This window comes from Theobroma cacao, chromosome 2 (assembly GCF_053813885.1).
Source record: "Theobroma cacao isolate CCN51 chromosome 2, ASM5381388v1, whole genome shotgun sequence".
Lineage (NCBI taxonomy): Eukaryota > Viridiplantae > Streptophyta > Magnoliopsida > Malvales > Malvaceae > Theobroma > Theobroma cacao.
In genome coordinates, this window is record NC_142640.1 from 12,323,240 (window position 1) to 12,337,198 (window position 13,959).

The window sequence follows — 13,959 nt, forward strand, 5'->3', positions numbered from 1 at the left end:
AAACGTTTGTAAGCCTTTTGTTAATATGTTTCCTTTGTCTTGTTGTCAGCTCATCAGACACATCTGATGATTGCCAGTCCCCACCCGAGGAATCTTTTGTTCATCGCAAGCCTCATAACGCTTTGCTTTTTGTAGTCTCCATGTGAGACTTTATGAATAAATTCATTACCTTTCAAAAAAAAAAAAAGTAGAAATATTGCCTCCTCCAGTCCTCCAGCTTCTTCCCCCTTTGTTTTTTCTTAATGCCGTCTTTGGCTTTGCACGTGGCATATGCTGACATAATGCTGAATCCACGATGTGATGATCGCAGAAATTTTCAACAAGAAGCCAGTTCCCTTCACTGTACGCAGATATAACAATTAGACAACTATATGCATGTTTGGACTTAGTCTGCTTGACAAATTGCTCTCAATCTTTTTTTTTTTTGTTACTATAGTCATCCCTCACTAATTAAGCTATAAATGCAAGGACGTATCAGTCTTCTCTCTCCTTGTTCTTGATTGGTAGTCAAAATTATTAGAGATATGGACAGAGGAAATTCACTTGAACATACACCAACCTGGGCTGTTTCGCTTGTTTGTTTGTTTATCTCTCTCATTTCTTTCACCATTGAGACTGTTCTTCATTACTTAACCAAGGTAACCCTGCTTTTTTCATAAGTTGATCGAATTAATTGACGAATATTGATAAATGTTTTATCTGATGATAGTGTTTGTATCATTCAGCTTTTAAAAAGAAGGAAAAGAAAATCCCTCTACAGAGCTTTAGCAAAGATCAAAACAGGTTGGTAGTGGTACACTCCTAAACTCGCAATAGAGTCTGCATTTATTTTATATATATATATATATATATATATATATATATATATATTATTTGTGGTCTGTTTCTCTTCTATCCTTGGAAACTTCTTGCATAGGCAAAATATTCATGTGTTTTGATATAATTTTTTTTTTTTTTGCAATTCGACTCAACATTTGCGACAGAAATGATGAAAATGGGGTTCATATCTTTTCTTCTTGCAATATCAGAAGCACCCATTTCAAAAATTTGTGTGACTGAAGCCATAGCGAACTCCCTTCTTCCATGCAAAGATCCTGAGGAGTTCATTGAACCGGCTCTTTCAACTGAAAATCAAATTCCAGGCTCATCAGAATCAAGTACAACTCTTTCTGTTGAGTATGATGAACAAGAATCCTACTGCGAGGCAAAGGTGAGAAATGTTGAAGGACTGTAGTTGAAAGTTGTGGTTCTTTCGACTTTTGAATCAGTAATCGCTTGTTCATCCAAGGTTATCATGGACTAATACCTGTTTGTTGGTTGACAATGGTACAGGGAATGGTGTCACTGATCTCAAGGGAAGGAGTCATGCAGCTAAACATCTTCATCTCAGTTTTGGCAGTGTTTCACATTCTTTATTGCGTGTTAACAATGTCTCTCGGGCTAGTCAAGGTTCCAAACGTAATCTTTTCCTTGGGTGATTAATTGTTTTGCCTCTATTAGTTTTAGTTGCTGTGCTACAAACCTGAATACTATTCATCTTTGCTTAATTTTCAAACCAGCTGCCGAGCCAGTTGATCTGTGTCACGCAACTGTAGAAATATTAGGCAATGCTTCAAAAACAATAAACCTATTTGGTCTTGGTTCCCAGGTTGTGGAAGCTCAATTTCGGGGACTCTCTAGTCTTTTGTCTTTTGGTCGTTCTTGGAAAAGAAAATATTTGGGGTGTGCAGATAATTATTTTTTCTGGTCCAGCATGAGTTGATAAATGTTTAGTTTCTTTTATTGTTAGATTGGAATGTATGAGCATTTTGTCATCCTCAGAGTCAAAGACTATAAATCAATTCAAAAAGATCTTGGTGACGAGATGCCGTGTCAAACAATAAATAAAGGTTATAATATAATAAGCAAGGCTACCAGTTCCTTGGAAAAATGTGCAGAAAATCTGAGCATACTTGTTGCCTCTTCAAGTTAATTTGCTGACTTTTCTTTGGGGATAGAAGTTGATGGTTTAGATAGTTTAAGCTTCCCATTTATAGTATTGACATTTTAATAAATTTTTTGTGAAACAGATGAAGAGATGGAAAACATGGGAGGAAGAGACTAGAACCCTGGAATATCAGATTGCTAATGGTAGCTTATACTTGCATTCCTCAATTCAATCAAAAAGTTCACAAGCTTTTCATACCATGAAAGAACCAAGTTTAAGGCCTATGCAGTTAATTTGGCATTTTGCATTATGTAACCATGGCTTCAATTCTTATCATTTTAGTACTACTAATTTAGCTAATGTTGAAAGTGATATCTACTGAACAATTAGACACCCTATACTTGAGGAAACGATAAGAACATACTCACTTAACTGCAGAACACAAGTGAGAAGTCGTTACCTGATATATATATCTATATATATATTCAGTTCTCTGAAACTCTAGACAGCATCCAGAGTTGCGATGGGAAATGAAGTTTGTGGTGTAAATATGGAAGTGTGTGGAATAGAAATTGGACATTGATATATATTATGTCTTGTATGTTTACTGAAACTTACTCTGTACAGATCCAATGAGGTTCCGGCTCACCCGTCAAACATCTTTTGGGCAACGACATTTGAAACTATGGAGCAATCACTTTCTCTTGCTTTGGCCAGTAAGTTAAACTAGAATTTTGTCAATCACATGTATGTGATAAACTGAAAAAAGACTTTTCGTGTTGGAAATAGTAGTTAAAATAGAATAAATCTTTCATGATGAGCACCGTTAACATTGCATTTTTCTCTCTGATTTAGGTTTGTTTCATTCGACAGTTCAGTGGCTCAGCCTCAAAAGCTGATTATTTCACTCTTCGAAATGCGTTTATCCTGGTATATAAGATCTTCCAGACCCCATTGCCAATAAATTCATGATGAAATGTACAGAAATTTGGGCTTTTAGCTTTTATATACACCATCAAGAGCGAGTTAGATACCCCCAAGATTGCATGAGCTGAACTGAAGTTCACACCAGATTTGAGCAGGCCTCATCTTTGGATAGTCTCCTATATATAATATATTGAATCCTTCACGACTCTGCATCTAAAATATTCTTGCTTGATCCCACAGGCCAATGTTGCTGAAGGGAGTAATTTCAACTTCCAGAAGTTCCTTGGAAGAGCTTTCGATAATGATTTTGAACAGGTGGTTGGAATCAGGTAAAAATTTCTCTGCCATACAAATGATTCACAAAAGAATTAGTTGATCAACATACCACTGATACAGAAATTTAAGATTTGATAAGGACAATGGTATTGGTGAGAGCTAGAAAGGCATTCAGAATGCTTATTGGCAGAATGCACATTGCCATAGAGAAGAAACTTTTGAACTTTGAATTTGGAAAATGAGAATCTTGGCACTCTCTTTTGCAGGTTTTGGATCTGGATCTTCTGCATTCTTTTCATATTTTTCAATGCACACAGTAAGGCTTCTGGATTTCAGAATTTGTTAGGGTTACTCATATGATAAAAAATTGAAATTCTATAACTTTAGTTAAATAACTAGTACTATTTGAAGAGAGTCGTACTTTGGTTCTGATGCAGGATTTTATAACCATTATTGGCTACCATTTCTTCCTCTAGTGGTATGATCAACCACCCATCTGTCTTTTATCTTTACAAAGACATGATTAAAGTCTGATACTAACTACATTCTACTCTCACATTTTCTGTTGAAGATTATTCTTATTGTTGGTACAAAGCTGCAAGTCATAATAACCAAAATGTGTGTGGAGAGTCACAAGAATAGTTCTGTGGTTCGAGGGAGTTTCCATGTGAAGCCCGGTGATGAGTTATTTTGGTTTGGTCGACCTAAATGGCTCCTCCATCTCCTTCAGCTCGTCCTAATCCAGGTAGAGAATATCAATAACTAACTTGTTTATGAGCAACCAAAAATTTGATAGTAACAGATGCCAAATGTTTGGAGCTGATATATTTTGCGAGAAGACACTGTTTCTTAGCAAATGTTAGCACTTTCCTTTGGTAATAGAGGTGTCTATCCTAACATTAGTTAAATGGAATTTTACAAATGTGATAAGATCCTGAAAAAGGCTGTTGACCTTGATTGCAGAACTCATTTCAGCTGGCATTCTTTGCCTGGACATTGGTAGGTATTTTAAGTTGGTAAACTCAGGAATCAGGATATGTTGACATCCAAAGCTGACCTCTTTAACAATGACAGTATGAGTATGGGCTTAGATCTTGCTTCAATCAAGGAACGGAGGACTTTGCCATAAGGATTGTGATGGGTGTATTTATGCAGTTACTTTGCGGTTATCTTACCCTGCCTCTTTATGCACTCGTCACCCAGGTACAAATACAAGAACATTGCTGTGTCAAAATATGGGAGGTATTAGAGATTTTTATGTGTCTCGAACTACTATAACAGACCACAATTAGGAGCTAGAACTGAGAATGCTTTCAGTACATTACCCTACCACAACCCAAATTGAAGAATTGTTTCAATCTCAATTTTTTATTAACAAATAAGAAAAAAAAAAAAAAAAAAACTTCCTTGGAAGAGGAAGTTGACTAAGATGGTCCAAAAAAAAATTTGATGAGCATGGAAAAATTAGGCACCTAGATTAAATCCACAGCTGGAACTTTAAGCAAAGGCTACACAGAATACAACCTAGTCATACAATTGCAATGCTTCAGAACAAATCCTTTATTTGTTTAGAACCAGAGGAAAAGAAGGGAAACAAATTTCCTTCATGGTTATGGAAGGATAGCCTAATATGTGTGCTTTGTAATCTCTAATCCAAAACAGCCATCCAGTGGGACTAATAATGTATTGGGTTTAGGATGCTATTATGCATGATTCAAGTATGGTTATAATTATTTCCCCCCTTCTGGGACAAATTACTCTTGCAGATGGGTTCTAGCATGAACAGCGCAATATTCACAGAAAGTGTAGTCAGAGGCCTGAAGCATTGGCACCATAAAGCAAAAGTCAGTCTTTCCAGGGACGAATCTACTTCAACCAAAAACTCACCAAACTCCTCACTTCCTGACACCATTAATGCATTAGTCATGGCTGCAAAGAATGAACATCCAATCTCAGCCATAAGCTATTCTTGCAATGAGATTACAGAAGATGATGTGCAGCCTTCCACGACAAGCACTCCAACTTCGGAAATCTCTAAAGAGAAAGCAACGCCCAAGACCATCACCGGAGGCAGCTATGATGGTGAAATCTCTTTTGGAAGCAGCTGGAGACAACCAGAACCAGGCAATGGCATTGGAGAAATTAGTCCAGCAATAGAAGAAGACACCTCCAGTTCAATGCTAACAAAATCTGATGAGCAACATATGAATATGTCATAATTTTTTCCGCACATACTATATACATTCCATAAGTTATTCAACATGCAATGTGACCTTTTGACATAACAAAATGTCATACTCTTTATCTTATTTTGAAGCACATTCTTAATAAAACTCTGTTGTCTTTACATTTTTGTTCACTAAAATTTTACAAAATTTCGCTTAATTTATTAAAAAGTTTAATAATGTGTAACCTGCAAAATGAGAAGACCATAAGAAAGGACATTGATTCAAAACATTCTATTTTTTTTTAAATCCACATATGGAGAAGAGAAATGCTAAGGGTGTATATATATATACACTCCTTGGACTTTGTCCTGCCGTGATCAAAACTTAAATAAGGACATGTGAGGGGACACTGATGTAGTAACACTAAATTAATAATAGAGAAAGAAATAGAGCATTTGGTTTGATGTAGTGTTAAACACACAGTGTTGAATTACTAAACTAAAGTTGACCTTGAGAATGATTCAGTTGAGATTTGGGCGATCATTCACTTTTAAGGTCATCAACTAGTTGATATAGTATTGCAGAATGAGGTGGCAACCACGTTCAGAAATCAGAATTAGTATTATACGGTGACATTTGTGTTTATCATTCTCCAAATCTCGTTCCTGCTAGCTGATAATTTGAACTTCTCGCTGCTCCTTATTCTCTCACATAATTGTTCATGAAAATAACATTAGAGAAAGAGAAATATATACAAGGGAAGAGATCAAATGGAGAGGCTAAAGCATTTTCTGAAACAACCAAGCAAATGCACAAGCAAATCAACAAAAATGAAAGTAATACATATAATGTGGATGAGAAGTCTCTGTTCAAAGCCCCAATAGACACTTATCCGTTTGAAAAAGGAAGAAAATGTGAAAAAATGCCGACTCCACAAAATACAAACTTCATATCTGGTCAAGAGAGAGCCCCCATGCAAGCCAACGCAAGCCCCACAACCAAGCCCAGCCCCATATTCCTCCCACTTGAACCTGAATTATCAGCAGAGTCTGGCTCATCAGCGGTTGATGCGGTTGAGTTAGAGTTGGACCCTGATGATGATTTCTTTGTTGCCGGTGAAGGAGCTTCAGCTGGCGATTTAGCTTCAAAAAACTCTGCGGGCAACAGCACCTTGTCCACTTGATAAATTGCCAGAGGTTTCTGCTGAGTTAGTGCATTGTTAATCTGCGTCTCAACTACCCCGGTTGACACATTAACCTGGTTGTTCTGGCCAGTGAAGTTGAGCCCGTAAACCCCACCATCTTGACCAGTAGCTTGGGTTCTAACTGGGTTGCTAACAAATTGAAGGTCGTTCAAAGAGTAGTATTTTGGCAGAACGTGGAACAAAACTAGTTGTACTTTTTTTTGCTCGTCGAGACTGTTGATTGTACCAGCTTTGAGGTTGTTAAAGGCATTATCTGTGGGAGCAAGAACGGTAAAGCCTTCGGTGGTGCTGTTGAGCTGATTTTGTATTTGGCTGCCGACTTGAGACTCTGCTAAAAGGCGAAGGAAGTAGGTGTATTGGCCATTTTTATCAAGGATTCCAGTGAAGTTTAAGGGGCCAGGGGGGGCAGGGGCGGGAGCTGTCTGTGCTAAGGCTGTAGAAGTGAAAAGTAGGAAGAGAGCAGACAGAGTGAGGGGAATGGAAGAAACAGTAGCTGAAGCCATGATTTGCTTGTGTTGGAGATGTTGTGAATGTGAAGGGGAGCCAATGGGGATTTTATGGGATAAGATGTGGGGAGTGGAACTCTGCTGGAATGAGCTGGCTAGACTCTTGAACAAGACAAAACCACTCTGTTAATGCAACAAAATAATGGGTTTAAGAAAACAGTTTAAAAAGGTTGCTGTGTGTTTCTAAACTTGTGAAATTTGATTGATTAACGGTGGTTGCTTATTGCTACTATTATTTAACGAGGCATGGTGGTTATCTCAGATGCCAACAAATAGAAAATGCTTAGCAAATCAAAGTGGACCAATCGACACTTGAGCTAATCAATCAGTCGTGTTGCTCGTCACTAATAATGTAAAATATTGTGTTAGCTGGGCTATTACAGGCTGGTGTCTCCCAAACCATACCTGGTCAGTTTATGAGTCTAGATCAAGGACTTGTGGCTGAGAGTGTTTTCATATTGAATCGTGGCTAGGAGTAGGAGTATTTTTGCATCTAGGGAGTAGTTTTCAGATAGCATTCGGGTAATTTAACAGCTAGTACTAGATCAAACTAAACCCAGATAAAAGCTAATGTTTACCAAACCTTCTTCTAGATCACCAAGGATGGTAGAAATTTGAGCTAAGCCGTCCAATCCTTGTCTTGCCCTACCTATTAATTAGTCCATGTCTGATTTCAATCATGTTTTCAAGAAGCAATGCACCCTGAATTTGGCAGCCTCGCAGAACATGGCTTGTGGGAGTAGGATATTCCATATATACGAGTAATATAATGCACAAAATATACCGTGCACAAGTGTCCAAAGGAAAGGAATTATGTTTCTTTAAACCCCATAGAGGGCAATGCTTGTCCCAATCGAATTACAGTTCGAATTTCCCATCCTATAGTGTCGGCTGGATGTGACTGCTACCCTGCTACCCTAATGCAAATATCTATAACATAATATAAAAGGAAGACCCAAATGAGCTTTCAAGTTGAACCACATTATGACCTTCTTTGAATGACAGTGGCTAAATATTATTTTTAAATATTATGATTTTTATGTACAAAGGATTTTCAAGGGTTGACATGTGGCATTGTAATTTGTTTCTGTATGGATGATATTTTGGAGTTTCAGTCAAGAGACTGGTATCATTCGAGAATTTGTGTATAAATTAGGAATTTTTTTTATTTGTAAAGGAAGGGTTTCTTGGGTTTTTGATTGAAAGAGAAGGGGCATTTCAAGTTTTTCCCTACCATCTAGAAGCTTCCCTTCCTCTTTCTATCACTTTGGTTTTATTGTTTGTTTCATACATATCTTTCACTCTCCCATTCTTATTTTTCATTCTCACGTTTCTCTCATCTGTTCTTTTTTTCTTTCTATTCGCCTTTTCCTCTCTCATGTTTGGTTTTCTACTATTTTTTTCTTATTTTCTTTCTCTCTACCTCTTTGGTTTGCTTCACTATGGTATTTTGGTTTCTTCTCTTCGATTGTGGCGTCTCTTCTGTTCTTTTATCCATTATTTTCTATTGATTTGGATTTGTTACATTTTTTGAGTTGTGCAGTCTTTTTACTTTTTCAACCGGTTCAGATTTTCAAATCTTTTGGTTTGGATGTGTTTTCCCTATATTTGTGTTGGTTTCAATTCCTTGCATTTTTCTTGGTTTTTGTATCTGTTTTATACATTTTGGGTTCTTCAGGTGGTTTAAGTTTTGAGATTGTTTGATTTTGGTGTCTTTCTTTGATGTCTCTTTGGTTTTGTCGCCTCTTTCGTTTTTACATTTCTCCGGCACTGTTTGGTTAGAGTTTTAAGCCTTGCAAATGTTTTACATTTGTGGATTTGTTTTTTTCTTTGGATATTTTAGTTTTATTACTCATAAATTTTTTAGTGATTTTTTATTAACATGTGTGGGTTAGATTCGGTGCATTTTGGTTGTTGTTATCAGACTTTGGTGCCTTCTTTAGCAGTGACAAGTTTCAGTATATCCCTATTTTGTCTTTTCATTTCTCAATATTTTGATTCTTTCATAACGATGTAAATGGTTTCATGTTTCTCTTATTTTTTTTCTCTGTTTTTATGTTTATTCTGATTTATAGTTACTGATTATGCTTACATTTTTTGTGGCATACAGGTGAACGATTTTAGCATCTATAGTTTTATGCATTTTTTTTACCCTGAGTTTTTTCATTTTAACCTCTTCATGCATGTGTATTTACAGAGTTTTGCTCTTCATGGGAATTTCATAAATGAAATCAAGACTCAATCATTAAAGCCACCACTTATAGTGTCAACAAGTAAGCATTATTGCATTTACTTGATTACTGTTTTATTAAATGTTTAAATTTAAAATTTAAGTAAGATGAATTAGTTCAGCTGTGGAATATTCATACTGAAATATGCATTTTGATATTCATTCGAGTTGGTGGTCACCAAAATGAAGTTTTGGGTATGGTAGCTACAAACTATACTTAAGTTGTTATAAAAATTCTTCTTTTGATTTATTAGTTTTTTATTCCAATTAGATAAAAAAAATTATCTTGGTTATAATCAATGTATCACTTTTCTTTGAAATATTTCAACTCTTTTTCTATTTCATGTGTTCTTATAAACATGGAGGAAGAACAAGGGGACGTTATTGAAAGAACGACAAATGTTGCAATCTCAAGCTATCGCCTAGGTTTATTTCATTAAGAATTTGTTGAACATTCTCTGAGGATGATGGGAAATCGTTGTGATTAAAGCTGAAGCAGGGGTGATGTGATTCATTTTGCACTATTTTACTTCTTTGTTGTCTAATGTTTTTAACACTTACAGTAAAATTTGTGAGTAATTAGTGATGAATTTTTTCACCTTTTCCTTTCCTCTCTTTTTGTAGCTGGTATTTGCTGATGTAATTCAGATTTGAATTTTTTTTGTCATGATAATTATCATTATTTGTCTCATTGAGAGATTAAATTTGTTGTTGTGATTTTTTTTTTTTTCAGTTTCATAACATATATGTTATAAACCATAATATTTGTTATATTTTATAAGATATTGGCTAGACCAAGACCGTTCTCAATCAAAAGGGGTTTATATTTATTTTGCATCATGGTTGGATCACAGTATTGGAGTTAATGATGTGAAAAAAAATTAATTATTTTTTTCTATTTATTGATGCAATAAACTCAATGTTAAGTTTCAAAATTGAATTTTCATACTTTCTAGTTATGACAAAGCCAACTTAGCTTTTCTACAAAAACTAATAATGTTGTGAAATCAATCACAACATACAATGATGCAACAATTGGGACAGAATTAGAATTTAACATGATTTTACATTATCATTAATTTCCTTGCAAAAGAAAAGGCAATGATGATGAAAACTTGATTTTTTATAAATATAATTTTTTTTTATTTTTTAGAATAATATTAAGTTTATTATAAGATTTTTTTATTTTGACTAAAAATTAAATATTAAAACAATTTGTGTTGTATTTTTCTGTTTTACAAAATTTTTTACACCAATTATTTAAAAAATATTTATAGACCCGCAACAAAGCGTGGTGTTTTTTCTAGTGCTTTCTAATAGTGGAAACCTATGATCAATTGCAGGCTAAATTTTCACCAAAAAATATATGATTAAAACACATAAAAGTTTTGGCACTATACAAAATATTTTGTGCTATTGAGGTTTAATAAAGTTACTGAATAAAAGACCACGTTTTGTTACAAGAGGTAGATTTTCACATACACATAAAAGAAGATAAACTTTTATATTTGATGAGTAAAATTACTTTAAATTACAAATATTTTTAAAATATTCAAATATCTGTTGGTGCAAATAAGGTTTCGATGAAATTCAACGAATCGATAAAATTGACTTCAATGTGAATCTTTTGAATAGATGCTATCTTTAAGACTTATTTCGCTTCTACCATTCGGTATGCAAAGAAAAATAATGTGAATAGTCTTAAGGATACAATGAAGTCAGCGTCTAATTTTGTCTTACACCTTATGAGAGCAGTTCGCTAGATACATTTGAAGGTTTGCAAAGTTGTTTAGCCTTAAAGCCTACTTTCTGCAGCAAGTAAATTATAAAAAATTTAGATTCTTTTGATAAATGATGGGAACTCAAGTGTTTATATTTAATTTCAAAACATAACACTTGTATTGTTATTGATTTTTCTGTTAATATTTTATTTGTTTTTGGTGTGTCAAAATGGTTGGCGACAAATACTTTATATAGGCTTGCAAGTGTCTCTTTTTCAAGGACACTACCCTTTCATCAAGGCACCTCTTTATCTTAAAAATATCTTTACATTTTGTAAAACATAATCTTTAGATAAAGATATTGTTTCAATAATCACCTTATAAAAAGACAACCATTCATTCCATAAGACATAATCTTTGAGTTATAATATGAAAAGATAACTTTTCGTATCCAAACTTTTGAGCTATGGTGTTTTTTCAATTGTTTTATATGCTTTGGATTCAAAGGTGTTTTTCCAGTGTGTCACTCTATCAAAAGACATAACTATTCAGATTATAAAACCCACCTACAATTCAATAGTCACGCTTTGTCACTCTTTGTGATATAATCTTTGAGTTAAGATAGGTTTTCATTATGTGACATAACCTTTTATTTGAAAATACACTAACAATCCTCCACACCATTTTCAAAATTTTTATATACCAACAACTTTTGCAACAAATGGAAGACACAAAAAGGTTTCTGTCAAAGAATTTTGACATGAAAGATATCGGTGTGGCAAATATTAATCTTGGTATAAGAATAATGAGAGACAATAATTGCATAACATTGTCTCAATCTCATTACATTCGGAAAAAGTAATGAAGTATGGTAAGTCAGATTCTACGCCAATGTTTATGCTTTATGATTCTAATATAAGGCTAGTACCCCAAAAACAAAAGGCAATAATACAAAATGAATATGCTAGGTGATTTGATGTCTAATGTATGCAATGATGTATACAAGGTCAGATATTGCATTTGTGGTTGAGATGCTAAGTCGATTTACAAGTAATTCAAGTAGAGAACGTTGGTATATTGTTCATAAAGTTTTAAAGTACTTAAAGAATAAAATGAATTGTGGCATTTGTTATTTAGGTTTTCCTTCGATTTTATAAGGGTATAAAGATGCTAGTTAGAACTCAAATAGAATGGATCATACCTCTACGACTGGTTGGATTTTTACAATTGGTGGGGGTGTTGTTTTTTTTAGTTTTAAGAAACAATCTTATCAAGTGAACTATACCATGACAGCTGAATTTATACCCTTAGCATTTGCCACCCAAGAAATGGAATGGTTGAAAGATTTATTTTACGAAATTCCATTATGGCTTGAACCAATAACACCAATCTTGATACATTGTGACAATGAAGCAAAGGTATAAAAGGCATATAATCAAGCATACAATGGAAAGAATCAATGTATTAGACTTCGACATAGCATTATAAGACAACGAATTAGTGATGATATAGTCACTATAAGTTATGTAAGGTCTTGTGAAAATTTAACAGATTCATTTACTAAAAGTTTGAAAAAAGACTTGGTAATAAAGACCTCAAAAGGGATGGTCTCAAGCCTATCAACTAAATCTCCAATGGTGGGAGCTCACCGTGATGCTTACGACCAATCTACAAGTCTTGGGTACTGACTATTCTACCACATGGTGATTGCAAGTACTAATTTATATTTTCCATCCCGAGGTAAATAAAGCTTGGTTCCCGTAATGTGTAAGATAAAGTTTAACAAAAGTTCTTAATAAACCCATAACATGTATAGGGAATCTTATGCATAAATGACAATATCCCGTAGATTTGAACCTTCACTTAATGAGTATGGTTGGTTCTAGCTTGAATTGAGTGGTTGACGCATTGAACCATCGATTCTTCATTTGACTAGTCAGGCCACTAAACACACATAAGCTTCTTTGCTCACTTTGTATCTAGTTTTGCCAACACATTTTTTATGACTTTGTATTTTGCATCCATTCATGAGTACTATTGGAGTTAAGCCTTTAACTCCTAGAAGTGGCCACACTTCCATTCACATAGGTAACCCCCATTGAAAGTATTCCGTAATTATAATACTTCAACGTACCAAAAATTAACATGTCATCCACATATACACAAATGATGACACTTGGAACTTACTATAGACACATTTGTCAGATTGATTGATATTGTAGCCATCAGCTAACACAATCTTATCAAACTTTGATGCCATTGTTTAAGTGCTTGTTTTAATCCATATAAGGATTTTACAAGCTTACACGTATTCTTTTTTTTCTCAATTGATACTATTGTACTTTAATGTACAATTGAAATGTCAAATTAATACATCAAGGTATATGTTCACACAAGCACCATTGAAACTTTATTATACAATAAGAATGCCTTGTCAAAAATATTGAATATTTATGTTGCACCATTGTGCCTTCGATGATAAAATAGGAATGCACCATATATGAATATGTTAAATTTACATATTGACACAATTATACCTTCATATATAATAGGAATGCCACATGCCTATCTATCACATAGACCTTTATTGTATTTACATATTGGCATCATTATACCTTAATGTATAATAAGAATGCCACATGTTCATGCCTTGTGTCTTCCATCACATGGACCTTTATCAACTTAAGATGGTTTACTTTAGGATCTATATCCTTCTCATCTTGTTTGTGACTTCATCTTAGTTGCAACAAGCTTTTTTCACTCGAAGATGATTATTAAGGTCCTCAAAATAGATTTTTTTATGTTTAAGAGTTTTCTTAGTGTCTCTCCATGATGGGAGAAGTATGTCAATTATAAAAAATACAATCATAACCTTATCCATATCAAGATCATATATGAATATAACAAAAATTTTCTTTCCAACCAATATACGTTTTTTTTTGCATATCAAATACAGTATCATGCATATTTATATCAAAGTAAGAAAAAAAAAACTTATCT

General features: G+C 34.2%; 2 protein-coding genes and 1 long non-coding RNA gene across 4 annotated transcripts; 2 read left to right on the plus strand and 1 right to left on the minus strand.

Annotated features, from left to right (window-relative positions):
* The first annotated feature begins 446 nt into the window (after window positions 1-446).
* On the plus strand, window positions 447-5,479 carry LOC18608789 (MLO-like protein 12). Of its 2 annotated transcripts, none has more exons than XM_018116316.2 (14): window positions 447-638; window positions 726-783; window positions 984-1,210; window positions 1,333-1,458; window positions 2,070-2,130; window positions 2,555-2,643; window positions 2,783-2,857; window positions 3,095-3,183; window positions 3,397-3,446; window positions 3,568-3,608; window positions 3,702-3,875; window positions 4,094-4,129; window positions 4,205-4,333; window positions 4,897-5,479. In XM_018116316.2, exons 1-14 carry the CDS (start codon window positions 525-527, stop codon window positions 5,347-5,349), a joined length of 1,722 nt encoding a protein of 573 aa, XP_017971805.1. In that variant the 5' UTR covers window positions 447-524; the 3' UTR covers window positions 5,350-5,479. The 2 variants fall into 2 exon arrangements, with proteins under 2 accessions (XP_017971805.1, XP_007043715.2); XM_007043653.3 differs by having other exon boundaries at window positions 449-638; window positions 1,333-1,449.
* A 590-nt stretch (window positions 5,480-6,069) lies between these two features.
* FLA13 (FASCICLIN-like arabinogalactan protein 13 precursor) lies at window positions 6,070-7,089 on the minus strand. Its single transcript, XM_007043654.3, has one exon. The coding sequence runs from the start codon at window positions 7,003-7,005 to the stop codon at window positions 6,256-6,258; it is 750 nt and encodes a 249-aa protein (XP_007043716.2). The 5' UTR covers window positions 7,006-7,089; the 3' UTR covers window positions 6,070-6,255.
* Window positions 7,090-8,315: 1,226 nt separating this feature from the next.
* On the plus strand, window positions 8,316-9,836 carry LOC108660586 (uncharacterized). The gene is made up of 3 exons (XR_001926374.2): window positions 8,316-8,453; window positions 9,206-9,281; window positions 9,604-9,836. It is a non-coding gene; the product is annotated as an uncharacterized LOC108660586 (long non-coding RNA).
* Window positions 9,837-13,959: the final 4,123 nt, after the last annotated feature.

What these genes read in the sequence shown, in the direction of transcription:
- LOC18608789 (XM_018116316.2), top strand. Translation starts at nt 525, where the DNA reads ATGGACAGAGGAAATTCACTTGAACATACACCAACCTGGGCTGTTTCG. An exon ending in AATCCTACTGCGAGGCAAAG is followed by an intron (nt 1,211 to 1,332) that starts GTGAGAAATGTT and finishes ACAATGGTACAG; the next exon opens with GGAATGGTGTCACTGATCTC. An exon ending in GGCTAGTCAAGGTTCCAAAC is followed by an intron (nt 1,459 to 2,069) that starts GTAATCTTTTCC and finishes TTTGTGAAACAG; the next exon opens with ATGAAGAGATGGAAAACATG.
- FLA13 (XM_007043654.3), bottom strand. Translation starts at nt 7,005, where the DNA reads ATGGCTTCAGCTACTGTTTCTTCCATTCCCCTCACTCTGTCTGCTCTC.